This window comes from Anas acuta, chromosome 2 (genome assembly GCF_963932015.1).
Source record: "Anas acuta chromosome 2, bAnaAcu1.1, whole genome shotgun sequence".
Lineage (NCBI taxonomy): Eukaryota > Metazoa > Chordata > Aves > Anseriformes > Anatidae > Anas > Anas acuta.
In genome coordinates this window covers 124,503,250-124,520,821 of record NC_088980.1, presented here as the reverse complement: position 1 = coordinate 124,520,821, position 17,572 = coordinate 124,503,250, and the positions used below count along the sequence as shown (strand labels likewise).

At 37.6% G+C, this 17,572-nt stretch overlaps 1 protein-coding gene across 16 annotated transcripts in view; it reads left to right on the top strand.

The window, feature by feature from the left end:
* The window catches only part of EYA1 (EYA transcriptional coactivator and phosphatase 1), a 162,570-nt gene extending 145,297 nt beyond the window's left edge, over positions 1-17,273 (top strand). For 15 of the 16 annotated variants that reach the window (XM_068672079.1, XM_068672074.1, XM_068672078.1 and 12 more), the window contains 6 exons: positions 5,559-5,617; positions 5,813-5,973; positions 6,183-6,297; positions 6,612-6,733; positions 8,700-8,800; positions 16,879-17,273. In XM_068672079.1, coding sequence (XP_068528180.1) covers positions 5,559-5,617; positions 5,813-5,973; positions 6,183-6,297; positions 6,612-6,733; positions 8,700-8,800; positions 16,879-16,959 — 639 coding nt within the window. In that variant the 3' untranslated portion in view covers positions 16,960-17,273. Of the gene's footprint in view, positions 1-5,558; positions 5,618-5,812; positions 5,974-6,182; positions 6,298-6,611; positions 6,734-7,044; positions 7,101-8,699; positions 8,801-16,878 lie in introns of those variants that run through there. The other variant, XM_068672082.1, reaches the window with a different exon arrangement.
* Positions 17,274-17,572: the final 299 nt, after the last annotated feature.

Sequence of the window (17,572 nt, the reverse complement as noted above, 5' to 3'; positions counted from 1 at the left end):
ACTTGGCATGTGGTATTGGCACAGATAAGAGGAACTCCTGTAGCAGCCTTAATCTCTTTTTTTTATTGTTATTATTATTAATTTTCCTACAGTAAATTGTGTAGTAAGGCATATTTTACATAATTATGGCAAAAGTGCACAACTTGACGGGTGGTAGTGAAGGAACAAAGTAATATAAATATTTGCAGAACATTTCTGCCATAACTTAATGCTTTGCATATGAATCTTTATAAAAATCCCAAGTTAGTTTAAAGGAACAATTCCAGAAGGCTACATAGGTTCAGACATTTTAAGAGCTGTGAATGATGACTGGAGCATCTCTGGGAGTTTTTGGCTCATCATACAAAAACAGAAAAGAGAAGGAAGAAAAGTGAGCAGGAAGGAGTTAGCAAATGCTCTGGGAATGGAGGAGGGAGAAGACAGAAGCTTTCCATGTACAAGGCTTAGGGTAGACTCATCTAGTCATTCATTTTCAGTTGTTTTTCTTTGGCTTAGTGCATTTCACTGGAGACATTTTTTGACTTAGCAAACAACTGCAGCAATTTTAAGGAGCTCCTGCAAGCATATATCTGTCGTTGGTCCCAGCTCCAAAGCAGAGCTGATGGAAGGGAATGCAGTAACAAGCCTTGATAACTATGTGCAACATCTGTTGGTTTAACTTAGCTGCTGCAGGAGATGTGTTTCAAGCTAAGCTACCAGTTGTGGCATTGGAAGGTCTGAGGGATACAAAGCTCATATTCCCCTAGGCTATATGATAAATCCTAGTACCATCACTAATGACATATCTATGTGCACGCTTTCAGCATGCTTTAAGCATGTTAATAGAGTCCTCCCTCACCCACACTTGGACTTTAAAAGTATTTGGAAAATACATTCTTTCTCTCCACAATTGCTTATTTGGGGTTCTAAAGGCTTTTAAATCTTCCTGCATTTCACAACTTGCTCTCTTTCATGGTGCCATTTGTGTAATAAAATGCCCTGCTCTCTTTCTTTACAGAAGATGAATTAAATGCAAATGCAATAAAATACTATTCTTCCATGAGGCCTTTTGAACAAACCTCCCCAGCTCACAGGCAGTGCCTCCTTGAGACAGCTCCGGGCTGCTGCGCTGAGCACCGCCTGGTTGCTATCCCGAGCACCAGTCCTGCTCCTGCCATCCTGCCACACTCCTGCCTGTCCCTGTCGCAGCCATCAGTGTGCTGGCCTCTCAGAAAACTGACCAAGGAAAAGCACCAGCTTGGGTGTGGCCCTCTGATTGCTGGCCTTGGCTGTAGGGGAAGGGGGAAATGTATGTGCAGGGCAGCAACTTGCTGTTCCCAGCCTGTGCAGCTTGGCTCTGCTCCCTGCACACCATCTCAAGCTTATCTCTCTAAAGGGCAGCATACCTCCTCCTTATGGAGCATGTTTTCAACACTGAGCAAATGTTATGGCAATAGCCTTCTTGACTGTCTAGGAAGTTATTAACTAATGCCACGTTTTCAGCAAATGTTGCTGGTTCCTCTGGCTTGTACTACCGTAGCTGCAGGGGAGTAAATCTCCCATGGGTGGGAGATTTGAGATCAGGGTTTCCACTTGAGCTGTCTGAGTCACTCTGAACAATTCTGTCTCCCCTGACTGGAGGGGAGTCAGAGCAGAGTCACTTACCTAGCCTAAATTGCTTTTTGAGAATACCTGTCCTGTCCTGTACCTGCTTCTCACGCAGTGAAGTTGCATATGGCACCATGCATAGTGTCTTTTATAATTTCTGTACATTTTATTCACTCAAATCTTTTTTTCACAGGTGAGTTAAGCGCTTTGGCAGTGGCTTTATTAAAATCAGTGCAATTTAGGTGGACCTATGCGAGAATAGGATTTAGGTGTCTTAAGATGCTTTGCACTTCTGAACATATTATCCCTGAACTATACCAAGTGCATTTAGCTTTCCAGAGAGAGCTCCCAAAGCACAGAGCTGCATCTCAGCCTGCCTGCCTGAAATCTAAACCTTCAGTGCAAACATGTCATCACTTGTAGTCCCTCATGAAGATTTCAAACTGGATTCACTGAAGTTGCAAGGTCAATACCTTTAGGAGCAAAACACAGCTTGCTGCATAATCTTTATACATAAGCCACGGGATACTTTGCTCCTCACTTGCCAATTCAGGCTATTTTAAAAGAGAATCCAACAATTTTGATGTTCTGCTTTGGAGCTGACTACTACACTGATTCTATCATAATAAAATACATCTGCATAAATAACATGTATTTGTAGTGTTTCTACAGGGACTTTCAATATTAATTCAAATATCACTTCACCAGAGAAATTAGAGGGATAACACTAGTACTGTATTTCCTACAAAAGTGTTACAAAAGTTTTAAATATATTCTGTAAATGTTTAAAATGATAAACCTACAAACAAGCCGTTTTGTTTTGTTTTGTTTTCTGCATTGTTGTTTAGCCCTAAGCTGGTTCCCACCACAAAAGCTGTTTTGGGAAGTAATTGAGGAATTTCATTATATTATATGTAAAATGTTATATCTTTGCAAAAAAGTAGTAATTGGAAATGCAGACTTTATCTGTTGATCAATGTAAAACTTCATTTTAGTATAGCCCTGGTTATGATGAATATTGAGTGAACTGCTATTTTAAAGTGTTGAACATGTGGGTACTTGCTTATACCTAGTCAGGGAACTGGACAGTGTCTCAGGTGATTGTCTTTGCTCAAGAGCAAAATGATCCACAAAAAGAAATCAGATGAAAACAAACACCAGGTGTTCAAAAAGAAAGTTGGACCAAATCAATTAACAGTAGGCAAGTAATTAGCTTATTTGAAGAGCTATTGCTAAATAACTTCACTCGTAAAAGAGCAATTGGTAAATGAGTGTTTTTCCTTCCTATGTTCAGGGGTTGAAAAATGCACCTCATCAGTCATTACCACACAGTCCAAGTCAGCTAGACAGCATGAAAAAATACCTGGCACTCCGATCTCACATTTAGCCTGAAAGCAGTGCCCTGCCACTCAAGAGGAACAAAACAATTGTGCACTGTTTGTGACCTTCCTTTACTTGTAATGTAGTGTCAATCACATTTGTCTTCAGTCCTTTCCAAATTATAACATGTATTACTTGTGCTTTAAATTTTGCCAACTTGACTTTTTTCTTCTCACAAATGAGGACGCTCTCCGTTATATGCAGTATTTCACCTGAAAGTTGTGAGGTTTATGACCTTTTCTTCACTTTGCTTGCTTTCTTGACACGGTTTCTCAGCCTTTATATCACCAATTTCGGTCTTTATTTGTTGTTGATGTTGTTTGTTGTGTTTTGTTTTGTTTTCTCTCCAAAATCTCTTTCTTTCAATACTGTGATTTATATCATTTGTATAATTTCAGTTCTCACTTTCGGCCTACCAAAGAGATAGTTAGAAGAAAAGAAATAAGATCTGACATATCCCAGGGCTTGTGATGGTCCCAAGACCTTGCACTTCAATATAAAGGTCCACGTCCTCTCTAACCGTGGGATCTACGGTGTAATGGTCTCATCCATCATGCTTCTGTTTTACATCTGAGTGAAATTCAGAAGTTTGTAAACTTATTCATTCTTTCAGCCTCTCCTTTAAGATGATCTTGTACTCCTTTTAGTTTTATGCTTGCTACAAAAACAAAAAAAAAAAAAAAAAAAAGGTCACTTTCCCAAAATTTTTGTTTTGAATCTTTTTCTCCAGCAACTTTTTCCAGTTGTCATTCATCATTTCCAAGCTGGCAGAGGAGGCTATTGACTTGATAATTTTCACTGCTACATTGGCAATTCAAGCTTAAGTTTTCGATCCATGGAGACCCAGATAGAATACACTGAGCGCAATGGAAGAAAAACTAAAATGGGTAACTTTGGAGGGTGTCCTTTCAACAGCTTATACTCAGTGCACATTCAGTTGTTAACTTCACAGGCATTTGGATAGAAAGTTACTTTTGGTTTTAAAAAACAACAACACAACTTATTTTATTTGAATTTGATACCTTGCTGAAGAAGCTTCTGAATTTTTTTAGTCTAGTTGCGTTTCAAAGCTTTGCAACACATGTTCACACTTGTAGTTTCAGCTGTGTCTGTACATCTAATACATTTGGTCTGCCTTTGGAGGAAATTTACTGTATGGTGGTTAAATATGAGCAACTGTACTGTCGTCTTTCCTGTGCTGGTTATCATTTTGCCTCTATTATGTTACTACTGTATATAAAATATACAAGAGTGTGTATTAGAAGAATTCCATGTTGTAGAAGTGCAAAAGACCACACATTACTCTTCTAAATCATTTGAAAAGTTTCTGGGGTATTTTTTATAGACCCATGTTTTTAAAAATCTAAAATTCACAGCCATCATGTGAGGCCAAATAGATTTCTTCAGCTCTTTTCTTATCTGAGGTTGTTGACCTCAGGAGAGGAGGAGAAGGTTACAGGGTCAAAGTCTTTTCCTCCTTGGAGCTTGCTGCTTGCTGGGAGAGGGTTGGCTGGAAAATAGATGTTTTAGAAAAAGGGTTGAGGGTCATGATTTTAATTCTGTTAGGGAACAGCTGGTTTGAGTTTCTTTCCACTTCTATCTTCCCTCCCTTCCTCAGAAATCCATGGAGAGAGAAAAATTTGTTCAGAGGAAAGCAGTAACACAAAAATAAAGGACTGAAATATTTTCATATTTAAAATAGATCATGTTTGTTATAGGATTTCACATTAAGTGAGAAAAGAGGAAATTATTAAAATAACTCAAATCCATTATGTTCCAGTCACTGAATTGAGATTGATCTACAGTGCCAGAGGTCTATTTGTTTTCCTGCCAAAAGTTAAATCGTTAATAGTAATGTTTTAAAATTTTTAGTGGATAAACAATATGCATTATGATTTTAAATCTAGTGATGGACAAAGCTAATTATAAATATGCTGTGTTAGTTTGCATGCAAGTTGCTGAAGAAAGATGGTTTCATCTGGCTATTTCTGTTCGGATTTTCTTCATCATTGCATGCTGCTTTCATGCACTAAGACCAAAGAGAGAGAAGGAAACTCACAACTCTCAAATGAATGGCAAACTAGGAACAGATTTTTCGTCTGCAGTCCTCTGAAACACTGGCCTCAGGCTGTGTTGGTGTGTGGCTCAACAGCAATCAGAGGTCATAATTTCATTGGCGGTTAGCATCAGGTTTAATTTTTCTAATATGTTACATTTACCAAAATGTCTGGTTTCAGTTACACTTATGCACTGACTGAATCAGCTTTGAGCAGCCTGATGTTTTAAGGTACCTGAAAGGCTACAAGAACGTTTATGGAACACATATGCTAATTGTTTTTAACCACTTTCCTTTCTAAACACAAAAATGTGTTTTTGGAAAGCCATTTAACAGTAGTAGCTAATCATGGTGTGCATTTATTCTAAGAAATGAGCACAAGGAATAGGTAAAAGAGTTGTTTTAACAAGACTGCCATCTACTGATTTCCACAATTAAAAATATCCCTGATGAGTAGATTGCTCATGGCTTTTTATAGTTTTATTTTTAAGATTTGCAAGATCAAGAAAATCCTAAAGTCTTTCTTTCACCTTAGGAATGCGACCAGGTTCACATTGATGACGTGTCTTCAGATGACAACGGTCAAGATTTAAGGTACAAGAGAACTGACAGAGATAAAATGTTGCTTTGCAAGTTTCTCCCTGGGAAAATGATAAACTGCTGTAATGCTTACAGTAGCCCATTGTCTTTTTAGCTGTTTTAGCCTTTGCAAGCCAGCAGTGAGTAGCTGATGGTTGAATATAGCCTTTTGCATTCAGTTAATTTTGGGGTTTTCTTATTTCTAAATAGCACCTATAACTTTGGAACGGACGGCTTTCCTGCAGCCGCCACCAGTGCTAATTTGTGCCTCGCAACGGGGGTGCGTGGAGGAGTCGACTGGATGAGAAAATTGGCTTTCCGTTACAGACGAGTAAAAGAAATATACAATACCTACAAAAACAATGTTGGAGGCAAGTGACTATGAAGTATATAACAAATATAAATGAGAAGCAACAAAAAGGAAAGATTTTTGTTTTCTGTTACTTTTTTAACATCGTAATATTTAACTAGCTGTTTAGTTTGCACTGTGTGGAAACTTGTATCTGAACTAATGAAAACAAAGGAAAATGACAGAATGTCATTTAATTTTGGTGCAGACATGCCCTTATCTACTCCGCAGGTCTTCTTGGTCCAGCAAAAAGAGAAGCATGGTTACAACTAAGAGCAGAAATTGAAGCTTTGACGGATTCTTGGTTAACACTTGCACTGAAAGCACTCACCCTTATTCATTCAAGGTGAGTATGAAGAGCATGGAGCAGTTAAAAAACATTAGGATGTCTGCTGGTGATTTAGAAGAGGCTGCCTGGTCTGGTGGACAAAACACTGGCCTGGGGGACCTTCTCATTCCTTGTTCTGGTCTGACCCTGATGTTCTATACTTTGATCTCCCATAAGGTGGAGAAAAATAACTTTCTTCACAAAGTAAGTGACAATAATAATGATGAAGGTTTGTGATGGGAGGGATAAACTTTTATTTGGTTTGGTTTGATTTGATGTTTTGTTTCATTTTGTTAAAAAAAAAAAAAAAAAATGTGTTTTCTGTTCCACAGGACAAATTGTGTGAATATTCTTGTGACAACTACTCAACTAATTCCAGCTCTGGCAAAAGTCTTGTTGTATGGATTAGGGGTCGTATTTCCCATAGAGAATATTTACAGCGCAACTAAAATAGGTGAGCTATTTTTATAACGTTGTGCTATATGTGTAGCTGTGATTCTAAATAAAAAGCTGCTGTAGTCTCTATGTATTTTTTCTTAATACATATTTAGAAGTATACAGATTAATAATTGATCTCATGAAATACGTTTCATGCTAAGGCACCTTAAAAGTGCTTATTTATGTATGTCATGATCCAGCACAGAAAACTTTATTAATCTCTATAAACACTGATACAGTCTCTATTAGGAGGAAATATAGTAACTTTTTTTGTGTGTTTTCTCAAAATTTTGAATGCATATTGCTGCTTAGATGGCTTTTTGGTAGGTTGTCGGTAGAGACCACTGCAGTCATCTCAGATTAACAGAAGAAATTCTGTGAAGGTAAGCCTTGGCTGCATTCATTTTCATGTGCTCTGGAGCAAATTTTGGTAAACAATTTACCAGAAGCAAGAATGTTTTGTTGCAGAATGTAATTATTTAAGTTCATTCATACTGACTGTAATAAGCTTCAGCCGGGCAAATGTTTATTTCTGTTTTCTGGTTCAATATAAAAGATGTTATTATGAGCATATAGAGGTACATGGTACCAGATGGCAATAGTGCTTGTAGTTTTTAACATGATTATGACGTATCTGTTCTGTCTCAGATTCCCTCAAAATTGTGGGCTACATGAAAACATTTTTAATGTGTTCTTAAGTATCTATAATACAGGAAGCTCAAATGGCCAAGAAAAAATGGTGGGTTGTTTTTGTTTGGTTTTGTTTTTTAAAAAACTTGGTTGAGAATTCTGTATAGAAATTAGATAGCACTGCCGTAAAAGATTTAAAACCAATTCCTGGGTAAAAATGTAACTGTACCTGTCTGTAGAATCTTTAAGGCGAATTAGGACATAGAATCATAATACTTTAAATACACATTTCAATTAAAACTTCGTAGTAAATGTTCACTTATAACTTTAAGTATACAGGATGGTGGATACTTTTGGAATACCATGTCCAGTCACTGACTGTCACAGAAAATCATGAGATTTTTGTAACATGACACAACTCATAATTTTCAAGAATGTTTTACCTAGTTAGTGTTGCAGGTTTTTTATGCCTAGAGCTACTGTTAAAGGGTGTCAGTGAATGGTTTGGTTTCTATTGTCCTATAGCTGAAATAACTATTTTGAAAATTACAATTCTTCCTGTCAGTTGCTCTAGACACCCAGCAGACACACAAGTAAGCATGCATTATGACCAGACTGAAGGGATCTTTCAGAACGGGAGCATTTAAGAAAATTTGACTGTAAGCATTCACTTACATTCTGGCTTCCCAGTATTGATACCTTGTATGTACAGAATTGGGATCATTTCCCTAGGTCTATGCAGTGAACTAATGAGCCAAGTTAATGGATCCCATTGCAGGATCAAGGATCTTACCCATGTATTGGATTACAGGCATTTAAATCCAAATCTTTTTGGTGACCTCCTATGTCAGGATACTACTGTTCCAGGAGCTGTGATTAATGCTGTCACAGGTTGCAGAGAAAAAGCTAGAATTTCTACTCAGATTCAATCAATTTACTCTGTTGAGGACACTGGCTGTACACAGCTGGTAGAGACTTCTCCTGGTGGGGAAATCGTCACTGAAACTTGTCTCAGATTAGTGCAGGAGACAAGAAAGGTGATATTGCAGACCTCTGGTATGCTACATCTACCATGTCATGTGCATTTGAGGACCTTTCAGGGTAGATTTGAATGCTGCCTGTCAGTTGCTCTGGCAGAAGCAAAGCTTCAGTGGGCTTTGGACCACCAGGAGTGGTGCCATCCTGCAGGAGAGGCTCTTCTCCCTTCTCTCGCAGTAATTGTAAATATGTATTCAAAGTTTTGGGGGGTCCAAGCTAAAATAATAGCAGGTGATTTCATGATATCCCATGACCACCTATCCTGAATAGTCTGTTTTGTTTTGTGTTGTGTTTTTTTTTTTTTTTTCTTCCAGGAAAGGAAAGTTGTTTTGAGCGAATAATTCAGAGATTTGGAAGGAAAGTAGTGTATGTGGTTATAGGGGATGGTGTTGAAGAAGAACAAGGCGCAAAGAAGGTAATGGCTCTTTTTCAAGATTTCAGGGGTCTGAAAGTAAAATTGTCCTTTTGTTATTTGTGAAACAGTGTGTACTGGCATTTGATTTTTGTATCTTTGCTTTATGAATTATAATGTTTTGATCATATCTAGTAGAAAGCTGCATAAAACTGTAGATAATGATGTGTCCTGCTGTTCTCCAAAAGACACATTATGCTGGCTATGCATGTTTGGTGTATTTCAAAAAGGATCCAGAAAATGGGTCCTGGCTTCTGTGCCAAGAACTAATAGTTCTGTTTTCATTGGCATCCCAAAATACCACATCAGATGTTATGAATGTAAGCAAAAAATGGTGAATCTTACTGATCAAAAGCAGTGTGCTATTTGACCGTATGAAATACATATATGTCGCACCTTGAATAGGTATGTAGGGCTGGAGCACTTATACTTAAATTTCAGTTTTCTTGTGGGTCCATAATTTTAATTCAGGTAAATACTCATGGCTTTCTCTGGGAGAAAGGGAAAAAAATCACATTTTCCCCAGTGTGGAGTAAGCTCCATAAAGAGCAATACTTCTTGCTGGCAAATAATAAGCAGTGTTACTCTTCTCACTCTTTTATCAAAGAGAAGCAGAAATGGAGTCTTCACTTGAAGGAATGAGGCATAATTTTGACTATTGGAACAATAAAAGAATAAATATGAAAATGGGCATTTTTATTATTCCTTCCTTTTACAGGTAAATTGTTTTTACACAACATTTACCAAAAAAAAAAAAAAAAAATCTCTGTGATACTTTTATATCTGTTTCCACTGTAACTTTCTAAATTGGCAGAGTAAAACAAATTAGCCTAGATGGCATTTTACCAGATGCACCAATGACTGGTTTTGCTTCATGAAATCTGGGTTTTGTGCCCCTGGAGCATTTCAGACAGGTTCCCGGCTTGTCCCGGCACTTTGCAGAGCATCAGTTTCATATATCCCTTTGGCGGACGGACGGGAACAGTTTGCTCCTTTCTCCTTCAGAAATTCCTTTCATCTTTGTGGAGAAATGTTTTCCCGCTGTAAATGATTACATTTTAAAAGCTGCATTTAAAATCAGTAGAAAAAAAATCTTCTTTGTTCCTTTTCTGTTGCTCGGTGAAATAGTGTTGTATATGATAATGGCAGGAGTAGTCCTTTTGGTAACATTATCTAATTCACTGCTTTTTTCAACAGGAAACATGATTCAGAAAAGCATAAGAAAAAGCCTTTCCAGTTGCTAAGAGGTGTAGCAGCATAGAAAGTTCCTTTGTGCCATTGCTTCTGTATATTCTTTCTTGGTGGAAGGAATTTTCAGATTTAAAGCATGTTAGACGCTCTGGATTAAATTATCTCTTACAGCAATGCCAGAGAAGTCAATAAGTGTACCAGCAGCCCAGCCTTTCTGCAGAAACTATTAATTTGATTAAGGGAAATGCTTCTTGGGTTCTTGTCCTGTTCCACCTAAAAACAATTCACCATTGCAAGTTGTGACGGCAGGGTTTGCCCTCCGATGCATCAAGAGAAAGAGCCACATGGTGCCTTGCTGTACTGGAAGCTGCTCCCAACTCATATGATGCCTTATTGATTATCTGCTCCTCAGATTGTTTTTAGCATTATAAGGAGAAGCAGGCATGGGAATGCACCCTAAAGTATGCTTAAGGTTAAGACATATGCCCCGCCTAATGAATAAATGGTATTGCTGTATTAGAAAAATTGTAAAAGCCTAGATCTTCTCCAGTGAGTGTGGAAACAAACCAGTATCTACCCCCACAGAAAATGCGAAGCCCATCAATCCAAACTGACATGACTGTCTCCATTACCTTTCTTATCCCCCTCACACTGTAGCTGCTTCCTTCCCATCAGCATATTGGATTTTGAGATATTCTAAAGGCAGGGACAGATTTCATGCTATTCCTTTGTACTGTGCTTTGCTGAAGGGCTTTAGCCTGTGGGGAAGCCCTTAGTATACGTGCATTTCTTTACATGGGACACAGAGAGTAGGTCCTTCCTACTTTAATGCTTGAATGGCCCTTCACTGATTACTCTAGTGAGTATTTTTAAGTGAGCATATAAATTCAAATCTATTTAATATGAAAGATTTTTATTCTGTTTCTTTAGTGAAAAGATCTGAACTTCAAGCTTAGGTGGTGATAAAGATAAGGTTTTTTTTATTAAAAAATAGTTCACCAATAATTTAGTCGATTGCTTAGTCATGAAACAAGGTTTTTCATTTTTTTCCTTTATTTAATCTAAATATTGAGTTAATACAACAAAAGAAAAAATGCATTTAAAATCTTTTTATTATTGCCTTTGTTGTAAAAATTCAATAGTACATACTTTTTAATACAGGTGAAAAGGTCATTGCTGTTTTGAAAAAAAAGAATTAGGACAGACATTTTTAGTAAATTGCCTCCTTTGATCGATGAAAATAAATACAACACACTGAGGAAACCGCATACCCTTACATTTCATGCAGCATGGGACAAGCCATGGTATCAACACCTTGGCTGAGCTGTCACTTCCTGCAAAATATTTTATAAGACAATTAAAATCCTCAGGACGTTTGCATTACAGGCTGAGGAGAAATCTTACCCTTCTGGATCAGTTCAGCAAGCAGTCAGGGCAGCTGTAACTCCAGGGTTCACGTGGAGGTTGCTACCTTTGGATCTGCTTCCCCAGGAGAAGAGGGAGAGGAGGGAAGAGAGAAGAGGGGGGAGAGGCAAGGGGTGCACGGGGACAAGGGGTATAGTGTGGGGACATGTGCCCATGTGCCCGCAGCAAGCACAGGCGTGGGGCTGCCTTCTTGCCTTGTGTACATCTGCATGCCACTGCAGTGACATAAGTTTCTAGGTTTCCCTGCCAGAGACTCTGATGTCCTGATTTTTTTTTTTTAATTTTTTTTTTTGAGCTCTTCTTTTGCATTTGCATTTAGAGACACAGTTGGGACGTATCCATAAGGCAGAAAGAAGTCCTGTATTTTCCTACTTAGGAGAATCCTCCAAAGGGTTTCTCATTTGTGAGATGAGACAAAGGAGGAGGATCTCTCCATGGAGGAGCTGGATTTTAAATCAGGTGATTTGGGAGAGCCTAGGCAAATCAGTTTCTCCCTTTGTCTCTGAAATGGTTGCATTGCTTTGGAGGAAAATTGAGAGGAAAAATCATAAATCTTCATGGAGCAATAAATAGAATATAAATGGGTATCCAATCTGCCACTACTTTAAAGCTTGCAGTCACACTGTGCTGCTCAGGTTTGGGGTAGGAAGTAAAGACGACTGCTTAGCAAAATCTGGCAGAAACACAACAAAAATACTGTTAAAGATGACAGAAACTTATGAGTTTTCTATTAAAATGTGTCACAAATCTCAGGAGTAAGTTTTTTTTTAGAAATATGTATTCATTTCAGGGAAGGAGGATAGTCTGCACTTTTCAGTATTGCCATCAAAAAATGTCTTTGTTTTGTGCATGTGTTGAATTGAAACACTTTCATTTATTTTGTTGAATAAAATAGTTTCAGATTGGTTCTTTTAGTAAATATGTGCTGAAAAATAATACTGTTTCTATTTCAGAAATTAATTACCTTAATATTTTTAGGTTATTGAATAACTTTATAAAAATTAGATTTGCTAAGTTAATTTAATTTTTCATGTTTTTACCAAACTAACACAAAGTCAAACTTTCACCACCACATTTCATTTCAAAATATCATTAAAACAGTCATAAATATATTTATTATCAAGTATGATATGATATGTTATTAAATATCTTCAAAATGATTCATGCCTTTTAGTAGAAAAAAAGCTTCATATATACTTCGAAGATACTGAAACTGTATCTTGCTTACTACCAAAATCCTTGCTTACTACCAGTCTAGTCATATGTTCCTCCAACAAGCAATAAGAACAGCTTTCTCACAGTTTCATTAGCATCCAGTTACACTGCTTGTTTATTAGTGGTTAGCATTTGTCATCCGTTCTTGCACAGTAGTAAATGAGATATTAGCATTTTTTCATGTGCCCAGAATAGAAGACACGTGTTGTGCATGATATGTGTGGTAAGTGTTGGCAGAGATGCTTTCTAAAGGCAATATGTAGTAAATATATATCCAAAGAAACTTGTCTGCTCATTTAGTAAGAAAAAAATGGGCCTCTGCCTCATGGCTGTGTTGCCACTGTTGACAGTAGATGTAGATATGTGGGGCATGGTAATACAGGAATAATGTTCAAGGTTTTGTAAGATCGTTTTGTTACTTCAAGCATTTTTCTTTTGTACAGTCATTTGCCTTCTTAGATAAAGTGAAAATTATTGTATATACCTAGTAAACACACATGCACATATATGGAGACGTGTACGAGATTGCATATACACACACAGGCACATGCATGTAGCTATATATAGATCTGTATCAGATTTGTTTCGCCTTCTCTTAGCTAGAAGTCTCAGAAGTCTGCGCTGTAGGGTCAAACTGACAGAGGTCTGAATCAGCCACATTCAACCCGTGCACAGAGCACCCATGCAGATTCCAGTCCCTGTGCAGCCGCTGCGTTCGTGGCATGTTTCATTTCTTGGGAGTATACTGCCAGTCCTTTGACCTATATGCAGAAGAACTGAAAATAATTATAACCCTGAGATTTACACAACTTCTTTGTTTTCACGGGACTCTCCAGGCTCTCATTCCACGCCTCACTCTTATAACTGAATGGTATAAATGGAAGTATACTCCTTTTGCAGACAGATATAAATAAAGCAGAGGACACTTAAGTGAATTTCATTCACAAAGATATAGCCAAAATAATGACCACTTAAAGTTTTGGTTTAAAATCTGACCATAAACAGCTGAGGGTAATCGAAAACTCAATATTGCATATGGGCATCATAGCAAAAATCACTGTGATTTGATTTAGCAGAAACTAAAGCTTCTGTTAAAACAATCAGGATCTTTAACTGCCCTAGACGCCTGGTGTGTGTACACTCTGTGATGCTGAGGTTGTTACTAGGGAAGCAGTATAATGCTGGAACTGCATGAGGTGGGAGCTGGAAGCCAAGAATTTATTACTACAATTCTCCCTATTCATTAGTTTGCTATATGACCTTGGAGGGCTTCCATGTCATTGACTCTTGGCTTCTGCATAGACACTATTCAAAGGCAGATGTCCACCAAACCCCCTCACCACACGACAGCTTTGGTATGCAATTTACACCCTTCTGACCCAGCAGCTGAGGCACAAGTGGTGCCAAGCTGACAGCAAGAGCTGGGAGACCAGGTACAGGCTGCCTTGCAGCTTGTGAGTGGAGAGGGAAACTGCAGCAATGCAAGAAAGGGAGGTAGCACTGCTGAGTGCCCCCAGTTGGCAAACATGGCTCAAATCAGCTGCAAACACAGACTTGTATCTGTTTGTCATTGATGTAATGCCCCTATCAGACATTATAAATTCTACCAGGAAGTTCTTGCAGCCTCAACAAGTGATAGATAGAAGCTTTTGGAGATCCTGGAGAACAGCATGATGAGGAATTTTTATTTCTCTTTGCTATTGTTCATTCATTTCCTGAGCATGATGCAATAAATGAATCTTTAGGAAAGATTTGAGCTGGAAAACAGTGGTGCCTGACCTGACAGTGAAGAGGACAGACTGTCTATGTGGTGTAACAGGAAAGACACTGGGAGCTGTAACTCAATGAGATAATTGCATCTAGTTTCTGTCACTGGTGGAGCATAGAAGCAAATCAATAGAAGACTAGATTGAAGATGCTGAAATAGTAGATGTCTTGCTTAATGTTTCCTTCTTATGGACAAGAGTAATGTGTAAAAGTGTTTTGAAAATAATCTAAGCACTTGTTCCAACAACATCTCACTTGTCTCTGAATTATTATTTTTCCCCCCCAAAGCAGCTGTGGCTCACTTACTTATCTTCAAGCTGAGACTTAGTTCTTTCTTGAGTCTTTGTGATAATCCAGAGTAAAAGAGGAATTGTTCCAGTGGTGCTTTCTTGTCAGTCATTTTATTTTCTTCCTGAAGAATTTTTGTTATTGTAAAAGGACATATTGTGTATGTCCTCTGCATGAGGACATATGTTGACACATCCATATGACATTTTATTCTAGATCATGAGTGTCATACCAAAGCAGATCATCCTCTTCACTGTACTTTTACTAGCATTCTGGAGGTTTTCTTTAGGGGGAAAAAAAAAAAAATCTTTTGGGCAGAACTAAACAAGAGGTGCTCACTAAATGCTCTCCAGCTGTTAGTGGGCATCTTTTCCATGGTAGAAAACTAGAGTTATTCTGAAATAAAAACCTTGAAACAAGGACACTGGGTGCTCAGCCCCACATTTATCACTCTGCAGTCCCTCCTATTTTGCAATTCTACTTGCTAATACCTGTCCTTAATTTGTCCTTAATTTGGTGCATGCTTTCCAGATTCCTTAGAGTGCTCCTTTGCTGGTCATGCACCACTCTTTAGCAAAGTCTTGCTGATTAATATTAATTAATCCAGCATTATCTCCTCCATCTTTCAGAAAAGCAACTGATGATTATTCCTTAGCAATTGCCATTTGATTTCAGAGAGACTTGCCAAGACTCACTTAATTAAGTTTCTTTTAAGAATCTCTGCTTTATTCCATAAGTTGAACCCAATTCATCATCACATTGATATCTGGATTGAAGCATTATCCTCCTAAAAATAATTCATGTTTATATCGTGACAGATGTTTACCTGAACTCTAAAGACAAATTTATCATAAGCTATGTGCTAAGGTGTTTGATTGATGGGGGAGGTTTAGAGCAAACATACAAGGTTCACATTAAACATGCACCTGGAAACAGTGTGTTTCACATCGCGCTTTTATGCTGTTTTCAAAATTGTTCTCTATTCAAAACTTGAGAATGAAAACCTGAATTAAAGAGGAAGTCAGCATAGAAGTGATGATCAGAAGAGATGGAGTTTTGCTGCTGATTTAAATAGAATTAGGAATTTCCTCAGGAATTTCTGGGGGAGGATGAAGAAACCTTTTCTGAGAAATTGTCAATAAAGTGACTGGGGACCTCAGAAGCTATTGTGATAGCAAATTGCTTGTGGTTTGCCTCCTAAAGATGCTGGACACAAGCTGACCCAATTAAATGGTGAATATGGCCGTGTACAACCTTAAGAATATTGTTGCATTGAAATTGTTTTCCCGTGGGATTGATAGAAATTTTCCCAAAGAAAGCTGATGGTTATTTTTATTATTATTATTATTTATTTATGCAAAAGTTCTTGCTGACAGTATAATCCTTGTTTTACAGTTTAAAGATAATAAAGATAATAAGTATTCTTTATCAGATTTTTCCCTTCATGGATGAGGTAATATGTGCTTTTTCCTGGTATTTGTTTTTGATTTCTTCAGGATCTTTGTGAACATAGTTGTGCTCCAGAGTGAGATCTTATTACAGTTAATAGGAAAAAAATATGTATTTATTTTTAAATTGTCCCATATGGAAAAAATGTTTTAAGATCAGTGCTAACAATGACCGAAGTTGTAAAAAACCACCAAGATAAAATTCCCTTCAAAGCGATGTGAGCAACATATGAACTATTCTGAATCATCTCTGCTATGTTCATAACTCACCTGCCAGGGATAGTTTCCCAAAGAATAAATATGTTTTGATAGTAAATATTACTATCACTTCCTTTCTTTTTTTTTTATTTTTTATTTTTTATTTTATTTTACTGAAGACCTGTTCCCTTCCTCAAATTACCCACCTGCTTCATGTATAACATAGTTTTCCATTTTTTTTTCCTAGAAACAGCATTTTCTTTTGCAATATATCATAATTTGATTGTCTTAAAAAGAAATGAGAAATCCCTCCCTTCCTTTAAGATCGCATGACATTGTTATTCGTGTTGGCAAATAGATGCGCTGTTATTGATAATTTATGCTGGGGGTCAGAGAAACCAGAGATAAATGTGAAAGGCTTGGGGGTTTAAGAACTCTGACTCTTGCTTTTTCCTTGCTGTGTTACCATGTTCTTGCAAAAGACAATGGGTGGGTCTAAATACCAGAATGCTTTGGGTTATTTTTACATGTTGTCTGTGCTGTTCACAGCATGCTATGCCATTTTGGAGGATCTCAAGCCACTCTGACCTTATGGCCCTTCACCATGCCTTGGAACTGGAGTACTTGTAGCAGCTCAGCAGCACTTTGAAACCCCAGAGCCTCCTTCTGCCCGTGGATGGTATGCCTGTGTCTTGTGTCAGCATTGGACTACAGAACTTTGTGATTTCAACATGTTGACGTACAGCTGCAATTGGTCTTAACCCTTGCCCTTTCAGTAAATGGAGGAGCATGTCTCTTTCTTCAGAACAGCTGTGGACTCTGGTACTGCAAGTCCAATGAAAATAAGCCATGTGAATGTTTTAACAACTCATCTTTACCGTATTTGCTACCAAAAAGAAATGGAAAAGGAAAAAAAAAAAAAAAAAGAAATAAAAGAAATAAAAGGTTCGTACCTGTGAAGAAAAAAAGGACCTGCACGTGTTTTGTTGTTTTTAGACTCTTCAATGTGACACACACCGTTTCTTCAACACAGCGAACTTGATTGCACAATGAAGACTGAGATTTTTCAAAATACCAGTGGAGTAATTTTCTTGTAAAGAAGGTTTACTTTTTGGTTTCTCATACCCAGGGTACTCTGTACATCTTTACTTATTTATGAACAGACTATATTTTGACATCGTATAACTGAGGATATGTATAATAGGAATAAAGGCTATTATAAGCCTTTGCCTTATGGTACAGC